Source organism: Somniosus microcephalus, chromosome 23 (genome assembly GCF_052327205.1).
Source record: "Somniosus microcephalus isolate GS21.2 chromosome 23, FLI_Smic_1.0, whole genome shotgun sequence".
In the NCBI taxonomy this organism is placed as follows: domain Eukaryota; kingdom Metazoa; phylum Chordata; class Chondrichthyes; order Squaliformes; family Somniosidae; genus Somniosus; species Somniosus microcephalus.
In genome coordinates this window covers 64,869,885-64,888,144 of record NC_141009.1, presented here as the reverse complement: position 1 = coordinate 64,888,144, position 18,260 = coordinate 64,869,885, and the positions used below count along the sequence as shown (strand labels likewise).

The window sequence follows — 18,260 nt, the reverse complement described above, 5'->3', positions numbered from 1 at the left end:
TTGATGTGGATTTTCCTATAAGTAGCTGCTCCCAGTCCACTTTGGCCAGATCCTGCCTTATCATATTAAAATCGGCCTTCCCCCAATTTAGAACCCTTATTTCCGGGCCGTCTTTGTCTTTTTCCATGACCACCTTAAATCTCACCGAATTATGGTCACTGTCACCAAAATGCTCTCCTACTGACACTTCCACCACGTGCCCGGCTACATTCCCCAGAATTAGGTCCAGTATCGCCCCCTCTCTTGTAGAACTTTCTACATGTTGGCTCAAAAAGCTCTCCTGGATGCACTTTAAGAATTCTGCACCCTCTAAGCCTTTCACACTCTGACTATCCCAATTTATATTGGGGAAGTTGAAATCCCCCACTATTATTACCCTATTATTTTCGCACTTTTCTGAGATTTGCCTACATATCTGTTCCTCTATCTCCCCCTGACTGTTTGGGGGCCTATAGTACACTCCCAGCAAAGTGCTTGCCCCCTTTTTGTTTTTAAGTTCTACCCATATGGCCTCATTAGAGGAACCTGCTAATATATCATCCCTCCTTACAGCAGTAATTGACTCCTTAATTAATATTGCAACACCCCCTCCCCTTTTACACCCCCCTCTGTCTCGCCTGAAGATTCTATACCCCGGAATATTGAGCTGCCAGTCCTGACCCTCCCTCAACCATGTCTCCGTGATAGCAACAATATCGTACTCCCATGTGTTCAACAACAACTTCAGTTCGTCCACCTTATTTGCAAGACTCCTTGCATTAAAATAAATGCCTTCCAGCCCTGCCATATTCCCTTTTGCCTTCGCATATTTGCTCTGCCTTGTTTTTTTCTCTGTATTTGGCTGTAAGTCACCCCCTGCTATAGCTCCACTCTGTACCCCATCCCCCTGCCAAGTTAGTTTAAACCCCCCCCAGCAGTGCTAGCAAACCTCCCCGCAAGGATATTGGTTCCCCTCTGGTTCAGGTGTAAACCGTCCGACTTGTACAAGTCCCACCTTTCCCAGAAGCAGACCCAGTGATCCAGGAAACTAAAGCCCTCCCTCCTGCACCATCCCTTTAGCCACGCATTCATCTGTTCTATCTTCCCATTCCTATACTCACTAGCACATTGCACCGGGAGTAATCCAGAGATTACAACCTTTGAGGTCCTGCTCTTTAATCCTTCACCTAGCTCCCTAAATTCTTGCTGCAGGACCTCATCCCTCTTTTTACCTATGTCGTTGGTACCAATGTGGACCACGACCTCTGGCTGTTCACCCTCCCCCTCCAGAATGCCCTGCAGCCGCTCAGTGATATCCTTGACCCTGGCACCAGGGAGGCAACAAACCATCCTGGATTCACGTCTACGGCCACAGAAACACCTATCTGTTCCCCTTACTATAGAATCCCCTACCACTATTGCTCTCCCACTCTTTTTCCCCCCTTCCTGGGCAGCAGGAGCACCCCCAGTGCCAGGAAGTTGGCTGCTGCTGCCTTCCCCTGGTGAGTCATCCCCCTCAGCAGTATCCAAAGCGGCATACCTGTTTGAGAGGGGAATGGTCACAGGGGTCTCCTGCACTACCTGCCTGCTTCTATTGCTCCTCCTGGTGGTCACCCATTTCCTATCTTCCTGTGCAGCCCTTCCCTGCGGTGTGACCAACTCACTAAACGTGTTATCCACGAACCTCTCAGCATCGTGAATGCTCAACAACCCATCCACCCGCAGCTCCAGCGCCTCAATGCGGTTTACTAGTAGCTGCAGATGGATGCATCTCTGGCACACGTGGTCATCAGGGGCACCGGCAGTGTCCCTGAATTCCCACATAGAGCAAGAGGAGCATATCACGGGGCTGGGCTCACCTGGCATGACCTTCCCTTTACTTAATTTAAATTAATTTACTATCACCAATTAAAAATATCTCTAAGGCGCTTGTATAGTCTACCAACAGTCCCTGCTACACCAGAAAAGACCCTAGTAACTATAAACTACAGAGTTTAAGTTTAAAAAAGAGAAATACTCACCAACCAATCACTTACCTGCTCCCTGGTGACGTCACACTCTGATTACTTTTTACCTCTCTCCTCTGCTGTTGATTTGGTCCCGCCTCACTGAACCCGCCGGTTTTAAGTGCCGCCGGTCGCGCTGCTGCTCTCCCACAGGTCCAAGCTCTCTGACCTCGCCTCTGCTGAACCCGCCGGTTTTAAGTGCCGCCGGTCGCGCTGCTGCTCTCCCACAGGTCCAAGCTCTCTGACCTCGCCTCTGCTGAACCCGCCGGTTTTAAGTGCCGGCGGTCGCGCTGCTGCTCTCCCACAGGTCCAAGCTCTCTGGCCTCGCCTCTGCTGAACCCGCCGGTTTTAAGTGCCGCCGGCCATGATGGCAGCGGTCTGAACTTGCATGACTTCAGTCTGAGCTTCCATTGCAGCACTCAGACATTGGGTGGCTTGTGTTTGAGCTGCAATGGAAGCTGAAACTTCAGCCATTAGACACATCATGATGGTTGGGTCCACATGTACGTTAATTGGTCTGCCCAGCCCTTCCATGCTTGAAAGGATGGGCTCCAAGCTCTGCCCAAAGCCCTTTGCAAGGCTGGAGCTAGACTCCTCTCTGCTCCTTGACAATGCACCAAGAATTTCATTGTGCATACCCATCAGCATTACTCTATAGGCCGCCCCATTGAGGTCTTCGTCTGAGTCCTGTGCAGCAGAACTCGTGTGCAACCTCGCCCTCCAGGAGTTGGCACCTGAGCTACCCTTTCCCCCTGCCCTGGCTGCAGGCCACTCCTGTCCGGTGTCTAACCACATGCAAATCCCACGCCTAACCTATCCTCTAAAATACGCGGAGTGTCAGTATCTGAGCTGGTGGCTGGGAGTGTGAAAGCGAGAGATGGTGTTTCTTCTTCTTCTTCACTCTCCTCTCCCGGGTGGGCAGGTTGCATTTCTTGGGTGTCTGAAATGAGAAAGACACAAGGGTCGGGTTGTGGTGAGAAGAGGGGGGAAAGCAAGAGGTGCATGCTTACACCATGTGCAGATTGTAAATCAGAAGAGATTGTTGGATGAGGAGGAAGTGGGATGTGAGGAGGATAACATATGAGGATACCGGCAACTTGTATTCCTTCAGCCCCGCCGCTGGCCATGGGCTTAGCCATGCCCCTGCCAAGAATTGCCAGCACCGTCTCCTCCAAGGGGGTGAGGTGATGCAGGGAAGCCTGTCCCCTGCCGGTTAAGGTCTGCTGGCACCGGTTATGCGACACCTTTTCCTGCAAAAGAAAGGGAAGTGTGTCAGTGAGTGTGGTGTAATGTGTTTAGGTGATGTAGTTGACATGGTTGAATAGCTGACAATGTATTCAAGCTGTGAGCTGGAGGTGTGAGGCATGCAGCAGTGGTAAGTGCGTGCGGGTGAGGTTAAGCTATGAATGTGAGGTATGAGTCATGTTTTGTAGGAATTGTTGGTAGGTGAGTGACGGGAATCTGGTGCATTGAGCAGTTTGTGAGGCTAGTGGTGCAGATGGTGAGATATGGCATTTGAAGGTGAATTCACTGACCTTGACCATGCGTGTGAGGTCATTAAACTTCTTCCTTCACTGAGTCCAGGTCCTCATGGCTATACTGCTGGCATTGACCACATTGGCTATCTGCACCCACTGCAGTCTAGTCTGTTGCCTAGAGGGCCTCCTGGCTCCCTGTAGGAAGAGGACCTCTCTCCTGGAGTTGGCCTCCTGGACCAACACCTCCGGTGCTGCATCGGAGAATCTTGGAACCTTTTCTCTGGCCTGTTGAGCCATTTCTCTCTCTCCTTTTTTCCTGACAGTAGCCCCCAAAAGCGCTTCCACCACAGGCAGAAAGCACCTCCCCTTTAAGATGTGCAGACTGCCTTTAAGTTGTCTGGGCTAGCTTTAATTGGAGCTAGCCTCACATGAACTTGGGCCCTCTGCTGAGCATTCCCACTCAGCAGTGCGTTCAGCACTTGGCTGAACGCTGCTATCATGCAAGCAGCGCAAATTTCACGTGCTCCGAACGGGCACAGGTTCGTATCGCAGCATGATCCCCATGCCCATTTTCAGGGGCTACCGTATTTCTAGGCCAGTGTGCCTATCTATTGGAGACTGTGTGTATCATTCAGTGAGTATATCTATTAGCAACTCTCCAGAGACTTGAGCACAAAAATCTAGGCTGACACTCCAGTGCAGTGCTGAGAGAGTGCTGCCCTGTCGGAGGTGCCGTTTTTCGGATGAGATGTTAAACCAAGGCCCCGTCTGCTCTCTCAGGTGGACATAAAAGATCCCATGCCACTATTTCGAAGACAAGCAGGGGAGTTATCACCGGTGTCCTGGCCAATATTTATCCCTCAATCAACATCACTAAAACAGATTATCTGGCCATCATCACATTGCTGTGTGTGGGAGCTTGCTGTGCGCAAATTGGCTGCCGCATTTTCTACGTTACAAGAGTGTTCCTGGGACTAGGGACAGGGTCACTGGCAAGGCTTGGAAGCTAAGCAGAACTAGGCCTGGTTAGTACCTGGAGGGGTGACCATCAGGGAAGACCAGGTGCAGAAGGTCACGGAAGGAGCCCCGAGGAGGGGCGGTTGGTGAGCAGGCCCGGGCGTTGGGCTGAAGATTGTCGGACAGGAGGAATGGTGGAAATGGAATGGCGGCGCGCACAGACGCAGCGGCTTTGCTTCTCCCAGGACGGTGCTATTTACGTTTAATGTTAATGTTATTTGTACTGGACTCATGGGAGCTTGCAAGATCACATTTCGTTGTTCTTGTACAATGACAATAAAGTTTTATTATTATTATTATTACTTCAAAAGTACTTCATTGGCTGTAAAGTGCTTTGGAACGTCCTGAAAGGCGCTATAGAAATGCGAGTCTTTCATTTTTTCTTTTATAATTATTAGGGGCTGTAATACCCTGTGCAAGTTGTAGCCAATCCCCATTCACTGACTGCCTCTCACATACATTGTAGCCAGTTCTTGTTACTGAACTGACCTTCAATCTCAAAAACATCCGCAAGGCCTCCTCACTACACCGAGCTGCGTGCAATTTCCGTTTGGTTGCGAGAGCTGAGGATTGTACTCCACAGCTCCACGGTCTCAATTTGTGCTACTTATATTGATTAAGAGGCTTCTGGCTGGTTATTGATGAATTCCAATTGGCTACTCAGTTGTGCACTGTTTGTGTTTCCCGAACAATGCGTCAAATGACAGGAGCAGACATTTACTCATTTCAGCGCCTTAGGACCTTTTACTATATTAAAGTCGCTATACAAATATGTTGTTGTTGAATGCATGCTTGTCTATAATAGTAAATGATTAAGAGCTAGGGCCAAAAATGGATGTTCAAAAACTGTGGAGCTCCCCATATTCTGGGTCTCCGCACTGTGTGCTGTCAGTATGTAAAGGCTCCAAAAACCAAATCAAACCTGTGCTCTGAAACACACACAAAGCTCACAAGTGTTGGGTGGGGGTGTCGGGTAGGAGGAAAAGAAAGACTTACATTTCTATAGCGCCTTTCATGACCTCAGGACGTTCCAAACGCTTTACAGCCAATGAAGTACTTTTTAAAGTGTAGTCACTGTTGTAATGCAGGAAACGTGACAGCCAATGCACAGCAAGCTCCCACAAACAGCAACGTGTTAATGACCAAATAATCTGTTTTAGTGATGTTGATTTAGGAATAAATATTGGCCAGGACACCGGGGATAACTCCCCTGCTCTTCTTCGAAATAGTGCCGTGGGATCTTTTACATCCACCTGAAAGACGGCACCTCCGACAGTGCAGCATTCCCTCAGTACTGCACTGGAGTCTCAGCCTAGATTTTTGTGCTCAAGTCTCTGGAGTCGGACTTGAACCCACAACCTCCTGACTCCGAGGCGAGGAGATACCAGACAAGGCTAGTGCTCCCACCATCTGGCAGCCAGAATTGCAGGCCGTCCAGATCCACCCCCTACCTAGGCATCACATGGCTACCATGGGATGCTAAGTCATTCAGAACCAAAATACAGCTGGTTATTTGCTCTGGCCGTTCTGAAATGATGTTTGCTTTTGTCTCCGGTACAGATATGGAGGGTACCCCCAGACATTCCCATTCCGTATTGGCAAGACTTACGGGAAGACTACCCATGATATCCTGAAGGATCCTAAAACCGGGAGAGCTGGCCAATCGATGCTGTCGCCAACAACCAAGCCTCCAGATGACTGTCTTCCGGAATACGAGGAATATTGTTCCCCTGATGTGTCGGACCAGATCCACCCACAGAAACTCGTTCCAGGTTACATCGGTGAGTCACACCTGGCAGGGAACAGATCCGAAACACAATCCAACGCTTTGTAACCAGTATCACCAGCAGGACTTGAATATGTTCTGCTTCCCGACATTCCCAGACAGCTTGTGCTTTGCCTTCCAGTTATTGAGCAATGACAACGATCACCATTGACGCCACCTTCCCTCACTTTTACAGGGTATGGGAGGGCTTCAAAACAAAGCAAAACTGGACTCCAGGGCGGGAGACGTTAAAATTTCAAAAATCTGAAACCTGACCTTAACCCTAGGTTCTAACAGAGGCTGGTTAGGGGGCGGGCGACTAACCTGCTGTCCACAGGCGGGTCAGTCATTTAAATATTATAATGAGACTTAGCGCCTCAAAATTAACCACAGTTTTAAATTTAACGCCTGTGAGCTCAGTTTTCTAGGGCTCAGGACACCCGGCAGCTGGAGGGAAGCAAGAATGGCCGGATCCAGCAGGTGAGTGCCTTTCCCTCACTGCTAGTGGGCCAGGAGGAGCAGGAGTGCTTCCCCCCCCCAGCACCTCAAGCAAAGCTGCTTCCCCTCGCGATCGAATCACCTCCTCCCCCCGCAAACGGAATTCCCCCACCCCCACGATCCACCTTAGCCCCCCCACCCCCGCGACCCACCTTCGCCCCCCACCCCCGCGACCCACCTTCGCCCCCCACCCCCGCGACCCACCTTCGCCCCCCACCCCCGCGACCCACCTTCGCCCCCCCCACCCCCGCGACCCACCTTCGCGACCCACCTTCGCCCCCCCACCCCCGCGACCCACCTTCGCCCCCCCACCCCCGCGACCCCCCCTTCCCCCCCTCGTGATCTCTCCGGCCCTCCACGATGTCCTGTCCAGCCTCCATGATCTCTCCCTCCCTCTGTTCCTTTCCGTTCCCTTGTGCCGCAGGCCTTCCGGCCTGACTGCCAACCAGCCTCTCAATTCGGCCGGCTGCAGCCAGAAGACAAAGCCAAAAAATTAAATGAGGTCCTACCATTAAATTAGGCAGGACCTCCGTAAAACCCGGGTTTTCTGGCTGCTAACCTCCATCCCCCCAACCCCCATCAAATCCTTTAATCATCTTAAACACCTCAATTAGATCACCCTTTAATCTTCTATACTCAAGTGGCTACAAGCCTAGTCTGTGCAACCTGTCCTCATAATATAACCATTTTAGCCCCGGTATCATTCTAGTGAATCTGCGCTGGTCCCCCTCCAAGGTCAATGTATCCTTCCTGAGGTGCGGGGCCCAGAACTGAACCCAGTGTCCCAGATGGGGTCTAACCAGAGCTTTATATAACTGTAACACCCAGTGTCCAGATGGGGTCTAACCAGAGCTTTATATAACTGTAACACCCAGTGTCCCAGATGGGGTCTGACCAGAGCTTTATATAACTGTAACACCCAGTGTCCCAGATGGGGTCTGACCAGAGCTTTATATAACTGTAACACCCAGTGTCCAGATGGGGTCTGACCAGAGCTTTATATAACTGTAACACCCAGTGTCCAGATGGGGTCTAACCAGAGCTTTATATAACTGTAACACCCAGTGTCCCAGATGGGGTCTGACCAGAGCTTTATATCATTGTGACATCACTTTCACCCTTTGTATTCCAGCTGCCTTGAGATGATGGCCAACATGCCACATCCCAGAGGACTGGATTAGAGTGGTGACTCTCTCACTCTTCTCATCTCTCACTGTCTTTATTCATCAGGCTACATCCCTCAAAAGTTATTCAACTATGGTGGAAGCTACTACAAGGAGACCCTTGAGTCTGGACTGGACTTACGGAGACGGCAAATGGAATATGCGCAGAAACTTCAAGAGCCCGTGCTCCTCACCTATCTGGATGGAAGAAGAAAGGTACAAACTGTAAGACGTACCTACATCGGCAGCTGCACACATGCATGGGGTGGGTAGGAGGAGCTTAGACACTGACCTTTAACCATTAACATACGGCACAACGTGTTTTCAACCCAATGGGATTATTATTTAATTATGAGGAGTAAGGAGGGACATGGGTTCAATTCCAGCCCAGATTGATGGGAAGAATGAGTTTGGGCAATCACAGCCAACTTCCTAGTGGGCAAAGGCCTCTGGGGCAGAACTACCTCCATTGCTGCGCTAATTGGCAAGCTTGGAGAAGCCATATGGAGTTTGGAAAAGTGTCACATCAGTGCAGTAGGGGTGCTCTTCCAAGGCTGGGGCTGAGGGCCACTGTTGTGGCAGAGTCGAGGGAGCTTAAGGCTGCAGCTAAGCATTCCATACCTGACCTGGAAGTGCTTGAGGCTGAAGTCGGAAAGTGTTCCATTCACCCAGCACTAGGATGCCTCAACCAGAGGAGCATAATGTTCACAGAAAAATGTTGGATACTGTAGAAAAGAGACTGCACTCACAATATGTAGCCACTGGCTGCGGGGTGTATCATAGAGCGGAGTAACTACACGGTTAACACTCGCACCTGAACTAATGCCTGGGCTCATACACTAGACTGCAACACCCAGAAACACGCGAGGAGAGAGAGGGGCAACAGAGAAAGGTACAGGCATCAATAGCACCTACAGTAACAGAACACTCACACCTACACCAGGAGCATAGAGATATTAAGCTTCCGGCTAATGTGGTGACATTCCCTTTCTCAGCTTGCAGTCGCCGGTGAGAACAGGCCACTGAAACCGGTGGCTGCAAACGTGGATCCAGTAAGCTGGACTCAGCTGTACAAGCACAAGCATCTTTTCACCACTCAACCTCCCGAACTCCAGAGGAGAGGAGTCTCAGGTACGTGACAGGAGCAATCTAGAAAAATAATTCCGACTGAAAGGTGACAAGTCCAAGAAAACCAAAACCTGTTCCTTGGAACGTGTGAACCAATTATGTTTTAATTCAAACAGCAGACAAGTGAACTTACTGTGAATGTTTAAACCCATTACCATGTCCCACTGCTCCATTTCAATCCAATGGGATGTTAGTTAATTTAGGAGGAGCTGATAGGGAGGCGAGAGGAACTTTTTCACCCAAAAGGTAATCGACTTGTGGAATTACTTACCAGGGAAGGAGACAGTAAATAGGTCAAAGGGCAATTAGATGTGTTTCTGTTCAGAGAAGGATTCAGGAATCTGGTGAGAAGTTGGGTAAGTGGTACTGAGGGATATGGGGAGAGGGTGGGTGGGGTATGGGGAGAGGTTGGGGATATGGGGAGAGGGTGGGGAGGTGGGGTTGGGTATTTGGGGAGAGGGTGGGGAGGTAGGGTTGGGTATTTGGGGAGAGGGTGGGGAGGTGGGGTTGGGTATTTGGGGAGAGGGTGGGGAGGTGGGGTTGGGTATTTGGGGAGAGGGTGGGGAGGTGGGGTTGGGTATTTGGGGAGAGGGTGGGGAGGTGGGGTTGGGTATTTGGGGAGAGGGTGGGGAGGTGGGGTTGGGTATTTGGGGAGAGGGTGGGTAGGTGGGGTTGGGTATTTGGGGAGAGGGTGGGGTTGGGGATGTGGGGAGAGGGTGGGTCGGGGATGTGGGGAGAGGGTGGGGTTGGGGATGTGGGGAGAGGGTGGGTCGGTGGGGTTGGGGATGTGGGGAGAGGGTGGGTAGGTGGGGTTGGGGATATGGGGAGAGGGTGGGTCGGTGGGGTTGGGGATATGGGGAGAGGGTGGGTCGGTGGGGTTGGGGATATGGGGAGAGGGTGGGGTTGGGGATATGGGGAGAGGGTGGGTCGGTGGGGTTGGGGAGAGGGTGGGGTTGGGGATATGGGGAGAGGGTGGGTAGGTGGGGTTGGGGATATGGGGAGAGGGTGGGTCGGTGGGGTTGGGGATATGGGGAGAGGGTGGGTCGGTGGGGTTGGGGATATGGGGAGAGGGTGGGTCGGTGGGGTTGGGGATATGGGGAGAGGGTGGGTAGGTGGGGTTGGGGATATGGGGAGAGGGTGGGTCGGTGGGGTTGGGGATATGGGGAGAGGGTGGGTCGGTGGGGTTGGGGAGAGGGTGGGTCGGTGGGGTTGGGGATATGGGGAGAGGTTGGGTCGGTGGGGTTGGGGATATGGGGAGAGGGTGGGTAGGTGGGGTTGGGGATATGGGGAGAGGGTGGGTAGGTGGGGTTGGGTATTTGGGGAGAGGGTGGGTAGGTGGGTTGGGGCTATGGGGAGAGGGTGGGTCGGTGGGGTTGGGGATATGGGGAGAGGGTGGGTCGGTGGGGTTGGGGATATGGGGAGAGGGTGGGTCGGTGGGGTTGGGGATATGGGGAGAGGGTGGGTCGGTGGGGTTGGGGATATGGGGAGAGGGTGGGTCGGTGGGGTTGGGGATATGGGGAGAGGGTGGGTCGGTGGGGTTGGGGATATGGGGAGAGGGTGGGTAGGTGGGGTTGGGGATATGGGGAGAGGGTGGGTAGGTGGGGTTGGGTATTTGGGGAGAGGGTGGGTTGGGGCTATGGGGAGAGGGTGGGTCGGTGGGGTTGGGGATATGGGGAGAGGGTGGGTCGGTGGGGTTGGGGATATGGGGAGAGGGTGGGTCAGTGGGGTTGGGGAGAGGGTGGGTAGGTGGGGTTGGGGATATGGGGAGAGGGTGGGTAGGTGGGGTTGGGGATATGGGGAGAGGGTGGGTAGGTGGGGTTGGGGATATGGGGAGAGGGTGGGTCGGTGGGGTTGGGGATATGGGGAGAGGGTGGGTAGGTGGGGTTGGGGATATGGGGAGCGGGTGGGTCGGTGGGGTTGGGGATATGGGGAGAGGGTGGTTCGGTGGGTTGGGGATATGGGGAGAGGGTGGGTCGGTGGGGTTGGGGATATGGGGAGAGGGTGGGGAGGTGGGTTTAGGATATGGGGAGAGGGTGGGGAGGTGGGTTTAGGATATGGGGAGAGGGTTGGTAGGTGGGTTGGGGCTATGGGGAGAGGGTGGGTCAGTGGGGTTGGGAATATGGGGAGAGGGTGGGTCGGTGGGGTTGGGAATATGGGGAGGGTGGGTAGGTGGGGTTAGGGATATGGGGAGGTATTCAGGTGGTGCTGATCTATTTGTGGAGCTTAATGGATTTTATCCATTAAATCTTTTGTTATAATTTTGTCCAGCACCATAACTCAAAGTGGCACAGGCTAACACAATCTTATTTTAGATCATACTGCTGAATCCCGTGTTCAAGCTGAATCAAATGTCCTCTTTTGATGAATCATGAAACAATTTACAATCTCAGCATCAGTTTATTTTTATCATCGGTGATGATTTTGTCCAGCTCTTCAGAGGCCAGGGAATGTGATCCCACAGGAGGGAGGCCAGGGAATGTGCTCCCACAGGAGGGAGGCCAGGGAATGTGCTCCCACAGGAGGGAGGCCAGGGAATGTGATCCCACAGGAGGGAGGCCAGGGAATGTGATCCCACAGGAGGGAGGCCAGGGAATGTGATCCCACAGGAGGGAGGCCAGGGAATGTGATCCCACAGGACCTGAGGTGGAACCCATCAGAATGCGGCAGGAACTCGGTTGCCCTGTTTCCAGAGTATTTTAAGGGGAGGAACCTCTGCCCAGTCCTCACAGGACAAGTGGTGGCGAGCTGACGGGCAGGCTCTGGGACTTCCTATGCCACGATTGCCCACTTCCCCAGTGATTAGGGACCCAGCGTTGTTTATGCAGATGATGTATACCGGCCTTCAGCTGGCTGCAAATGGGCTCCATCGGGGTGCCAAGCCCAGGATGCATTTGGATTATCCGCTTTACACAAAGGCAGCCAAAGTGGAGATGCCTGGGCTTTCGGAACGGGGGCAACTTCCAAGCCCTACCCGCCCCCCCCCCCCCACTCCATGCAGCCGGGTACCAGATTTCTGTTTGCATGGGGTAGGCAGACACCGGAGATGGCACTTATGCTCACAGGCCCCATGTAAATGACATGCCCTCTTGCTGACCCTACAAACTCCGGCAGTGTTGGTGCTTGACGTGCCTCAATAAATCCAAGACTCGAAGTTAGCAGAATAAAACAAAGGCTTTTATTAGCAAAGAAAAGATGCCGGTGGCTGCACCTAGCTTGCTGCTGTTCTACTGCAGGACAAGCCTGGACTTGTCTTAAGTAGGGCCAGGTATGGGCGGAGCCGACACACAAAGGGGGCGGTGCCCTATACACAATACAAGATACAAACACCGGAGCAGGCAATACAATATATACAGTTAACTACAGAGTCTGATGAATGACATATTTCATCACAGTGCTGAGGGCACCAGTGAGCACCATGCCAGCACCACTGCTGGGACAGCATCCTGCGGGTCTTACAGAGCCTCAGTGTCGAGTCCCCGGGTCTCCTGAGCTTGTTGACAATTAGACACCTTTGTTGCGGCGAGGAGGATGCCGCAGGATAAGCAGCAGATGCTGTGTACAGATTAACGCTACTCTCTCCTCCTCTCATTGCTTGGTGTAGGTTACACTGGATTTATTCCACGAATAGGCAACGAGTTTGCACATCCTTACCAGGAACAGGTGCAGAATGCTATGGACAAGTTTGAGCGCAAACAGGTACTGGCATCTTTCTAACACTGTTTCAAGGGCGCCCTGCCGAATGCTTCTCGGAGATACGGTCCCTTCATTTGAAAACCTTTTCCCTTCAAACTTTGATTAATAGTCCTTTTAAGTTAACCCTTGGAGCACCAATACATTACCTCACTGGGGTGCAACCAGACTGCTGGCACCAGCGAGTGGATAACTTGTAGGTGGTGACGCGTTTCTTTTTGTTGCTTAAACAACATCTGAAAAGGTGATCTGGTCACATCTACTTTGAAGTCTTTAGACTTCTGAGCCTGCCTTGGCTCAAAATAACAGCCAGTTTTCAGCCAATCAGAAGCCAATGTTTGTGACGTAATGTCAGGTAAAAAGGGTGAGAAATTGGAGGCATGGCAGTGGGGGGCGGGTGAAGGTTAGGGCAGTATTTCAAGTTATCTGGTTTCAGTTCCCAACCTCTAATATGGCCCAAGGTATGGGCAGAGGCACCAGTGTCTGAGTCACACGCTCTGCCAGGAGCGCCAGACTTGAATAGGTTCTTCGCCACACATCCACCCCCTGACTCTGGGTGCAGATAACTCCTAGCAGGTCCCATGCCCAGGGGAAGCTCAGTCTGTCCTGGGCAGGGGTCTGAACAGCTAGCAGCACGGGGTAGGAAGCTTAACACAATGAGTACTCCGAAAGTTTACGATTTCTTATCAAACATACTGGGGTAGATTCCCACCTGAGCGGCCATCCAGCCGGCAAACGGCGGCCTGAAATCGAGCACCCACCCCGGAGCAGGCTGTTGCCGGCCTGGCCAACTGGTCTCTGGGCCGGAAGAAGGTCGGCCCCTGGGGCAACCCAGATGTCCAGAGGCGGTGGAGGTGGAGAGGCTGGGCTTGTGGAGCCTGGTGGGGGAGCTCTCCTGCTCCTCCCGGGCTCATTTACCTTCCGGCTCTTCTGCAGCCCAGTCGCTATCTGATACCGCGCGCTTTGCCCAGTTCAGTCCTAAACTGGTGTTGGGGTCCTATTGATGTTAGAAGACCCCCATTTAAATATTTCAAGCAGCTAGGTGCCCATCACAGGCAGCCCCCTACTGGGTGGGTCACTGTAAAATGGTGATAACGGGAACGGTGAATTCATGCTCTGAAAGATTTGCCTGTTTTCAGTTTTAAATCGCAAACAGGACATGCCCTGATTGTGAACTTTTCTCTTTCAGTACTATGTGAGGAACAAGCTGAGAGGTTATCGAGAAGAGGATCCACACCCTAACAGTAAACTTTACCTCGACACACCACTGGTTCCTAACTATGGTGGTCATGTGCCAGGTATGTTTTGTTTATGACTGTACAGTCACTGTGCACACCCTCCATACACACCCGATATACCATACTCTCACTGAAGAATGTTGTACACGCTGAATACTTACTGGATTCTCACTGCACTTACTGAGTGTGCAAGTACACTTACCGAATTTCACACGATCGACAGGTTTTTATAGTTTCAGCTTTGTCCAAAATGGAGCAAAGGAATGATCTGGGATAAGGGTGACTCTGCTCGTTAGTTAGGCACTTCACTGTGCAGATCGCCTGAAGTATCGCTGAACATGGCCACTCTGCCATGCTACGACTGAAACAGCAAGTTTCATTCCTGTTCTTTTCAAGCTGCTTAGCACCATACTTGACTAGCTCCACCTGTCAAACGTCAAGCTTCAAGTATTCTAGGAAGACTGGAACAGGAGTAGGCCATTCGGCCCCTCGAGCCTGCTCCGCCATTCAATGCGATCATGGCTGATCATCCAATTTAAGTACCCTGTTCCTGCGTTCTCCCCATATCCCTTGATCCCTTTAACCTTAAAAAATATATCCAACTCCTTCTTGAATATATTTAATGTATTGGCCTCTACTGCCTTCTGTGGTAGAGAATTCCACAGGTTCACCACTCTCTGGGTGAAGAAATTCCTCCTCATTTCTGTCCTAAATGACTTACCCCTTATCCTTAGACTGTGACCCCTGGTTCTGGACTCCCCGACCATAGGGAACATCCTTCCTGCATCTAGTCTGTCCAGTCCTGTCAGAATTTTATAAGTTTCAATGATATCCTCTCTCATTCTTCTAAACTTCAGCGAGTATAAGCCCAATTGACCCAATCTCTTCTCATATGTCATTCCTGCCATCCCAGGTATCAGCCTGGTGAATCTTCGCTGAATTCCTTCCATGGCAAGAACATCCTTCCTCAGATAAGGCGACCAAAACTGCGCACAATACTCAAGATGTGGTCTCACCAAGGCCCTGTACAACTGCAGCAAGACATCCTTGTTCCTGTACTCAAACCCTCTCGCTACGAAGGCCAACATACCATTTGCCTTCTTAACCGCCTGCTGCACCTGCATGCTTACCTTCAGTGACTGGTGCACAAGGACACCCAGGTTTCATTGCACTTCCCCTTCTCCCAATCTATTGCCATTCAGATAATAATCTGCCTTCCTGTTTTTGACACCAAAGTGGATAACCTCGCATTTATCCACGTTATATTGCACCTGCCATGCTTCTGCCCAATCACCCAACCTGTCCAAATCATACTGGAGTTTCTCGGCATCCTCCTCACAGCACACACGCCCACCCAGCTTTGTGTCATCTGCAAATTTAGAGATATTACATCTAGTTCCCTCATCTAGATCATTAATATATATTGTGAATAGCTGGGGTCCAAGGACCGATCCTTGCGGTACCCCACTAGTCACTGCCTGCCACTTGGAAAAAGACCCGTTTATTCCAACTCTTTGCTTTCTGTCTGCCAACCAGTTCTCTATCCAAGTCAATACCTTGCCCCCAATCCCATGTGCCTTAACTTTACACGCTAATCTCTTATGCGGGACCTTATCAAAAGCCTTTTGAAAGTCCAAATACACCACACCCACTGGTCCTCCCTTATCTATTTTACCAGTTACATCCTCAAAAAATTCCAGTAGATTAGTCAAGCACGATTTACCTTTTGTAAATCCATGATGACTTTGTCCGATCCTGTCACTGTTTCCCAAGTGCTCTGCTATTACATCTTTTATAATGGACTCTAGCATTTTCCCCACTACCGATGTCAGGCTCACCGGTCTGTAATTCCCTGTTTTCTCTCTACCACCTTTTTTGAATAGTGGGGTAACATTAGCTACCCTCCAATCCATGGGTACTGTTCCAGATTCCATCGAATGTTGGAAGATGATCAGCAATGCATCTACTATTTCCAGGGCCACTTCCTTAAGTACCCTAGGATGTAGATTATCAGGCCCTGGGGATTTATCGGCCTTCAATCCCGTCAATTTCCCTAACACCATTTCCCTACAAATACTGATTTCTTTCAGTTCCTCCCTTTCATCAGACCCTATGTTCCCCGACATCTCTGGGACGTTATTTGTGTCCTCCTTTGTGAAGACAGAACCAAAATACGTATTTAATTGGTCTGCCATTTCTTTGTTCCCCATTATAAATTCCCCCGATTCTGACTGCAAGGGACCTACGCTTGACTTCACCAATCTTTTTCTCTTCACATATCTATAAAAGCTTTTACAGTCAGTTTTTGGACCACAGGAGATCAACTAGTAATATATATAATGCACAGTATAACACAGTCTGATGCTGGGTATAGTTCCCTGTTCTCTGCCCCACTCCCCCCAAGCAATGGTTTCTATGTCAGGCTAGACTGAGATTGATAGATTTTTGTTAACCAAAGATATTAAGGGATATCGGAACAGGCTCAAGGGCCTAAATGGCCTACCTGTTCCTATATTCCTAGACAAGAGGATTTTTTTCGGAAGTCTGGTTGAAAATACATACACAAGAACGTAAGAATTCGGCCCCTCGAGCCTGCACCGCCATTCAATAAGATCATGGCTGATTTTTTACCTCATCTCCACTTTCCCGCCCAACCCCCACACCCCTTGATTCCCTTAGAGTCCAAAAATCTATCGATCTCCGTCTTGAATATACTCAACGACTCAGCCTCCACAACCCTTTGGGGAAGAAAATTCCAACGATTCACCACACTCTGAGCAAAGATATTCCTCCTCATCTCAGTCCTAAATGGCCGACCCCTTATCCTGAGATTATTCCCCAACCAGATGTATCCCCATAATCTGGGTTGCTCTCCTGTTTTGTTACCTCAGTCTTGAAAAAAAAATTAAACTTATAAAAGCAATTGCAACACTATGCAGAATGCAAGGTTTGAAATATTTTTCATAGGTACAAATGGATGCCAATGTTTACATCGAGCACCCACAAATGCTTATTGGAATCAGTAAAGCCTTCAGCAGGTCCCTGCTGTAACAGGTAGCTGTGTCAGTCAGTAAATTGTAATGCAAGCTATGAGACTGTGACTCTTCAGGCTGATTCGTGAGCTCATGCTTTTGCCAGCTGATGTGATGAGAATCATTAGTCTGCTTCTCAATGGTTCAATACCTTGTGTTTTACAGGGTCTAACTTTGATATCGGGTCAACATTTGGCAAGAATTCTAGGATCGCTCATAGACAAATCCATTGTCTGTGATTTCAGCTCAGAATGCAAAACCGTAATATCAGGATGATTTTATTGCATTGGTATAGCATTTGTAACTGAAGTGTAAAAACCACAGAAAAGTACCAAAGAAGAAAGGACAGGCATTGTTAAAATAGGCTGGAATGTGATAAATAAAGGATGGTTCTGAGCAAAATATGCACAACATTGCTCCTTGACATGTGTAAAACAGCAAAAAGAACCCAAGTGATGTCAGGCATAAGTAACCCTGAAACTATCGAGGGCTCACACTAGTGCCAGGCCGTTTATTGTGCTAACTCCATAGCCCTGATTTTAACTCAGGGCAGGCGTCGTGTGGCCAGGGCCTAGACAGAGGGCAAACACTCCGACCATGGGCAGTGTGAGGCCCGGGAGATTTTAACTCACGGGCCTCACCTATATAGGCCCTGTCAGTCTCCTGCCCTAATCCGGAGGGTAGCCCTAGCTGGCCAGTGGGTGGGAGAGGGATGTCAGGCAGTAGGAGGCGGCCATCAGGGATCATGAAGGAGCGGTCCTCGGCACTCTGGTAAGTGGTTGGTTGGAAGGGATTTGGGAGGAGCACATGTCGTTGGGAAAGTGCTGGAGTCCTTCATTAAGGAAGCGGTAGCAGGGCATTTAGAAAAACATACTGCAGTCAAACAGAGTCAGCATGGTTTTAGGAAAGGGAAATCATGTTTAACAAATTTGCTGGAGTTCTTTGAGGATGTAACAAGCAGGGTGGACAAGGGTGAGCCAGTAGATGTGGTGTATTTGGATTTCCAAAAGGCATTCGATAAGGTGCCACATGAAAGGTTACTGCATAAGATAAGAGCTCACGGTGTTGGGGGTAATATATTAGCATGGATAGAGAATTGGCTAACTAACAGAAAGCAGAGAGTCGGGATAAATGGGTCATTTTCTGGTTGGCAAACGGTAACTAGTGGGGTGCCACAAGGATCGGTGCTGGGGCTCCAACTATTTACAATCTACATTAATGACTTGGATGAAGGGATCAAGTGTAATGTAGCCAAGTTTGCGGATG

General features: G+C 50.5%; 1 protein-coding gene across 1 annotated transcript; it reads left to right on the top strand.

The window, feature by feature from the left end:
- Nucleotides 1-3,387: 3,387 nt before the first annotated feature.
- On the top strand, nt 3,388-17,468 carry LOC147101920 (ciliary microtubule inner protein 2A-like). The gene is made up of 7 exons (XM_085965152.1): nt 3,388-3,398; nt 6,041-6,261; nt 7,974-8,122; nt 8,902-9,037; nt 12,636-12,730; nt 13,914-14,022; nt 17,160-17,468. The coding sequence occupies exons 1-7, from the start codon at nt 3,388-3,390 to the stop codon at nt 17,231-17,233; spliced, it is 795 nt and encodes a 264-aa protein (XP_085821278.1). The 3' UTR covers nt 17,234-17,468.
- Nucleotides 17,469-18,260: the final 792 nt, after the last annotated feature.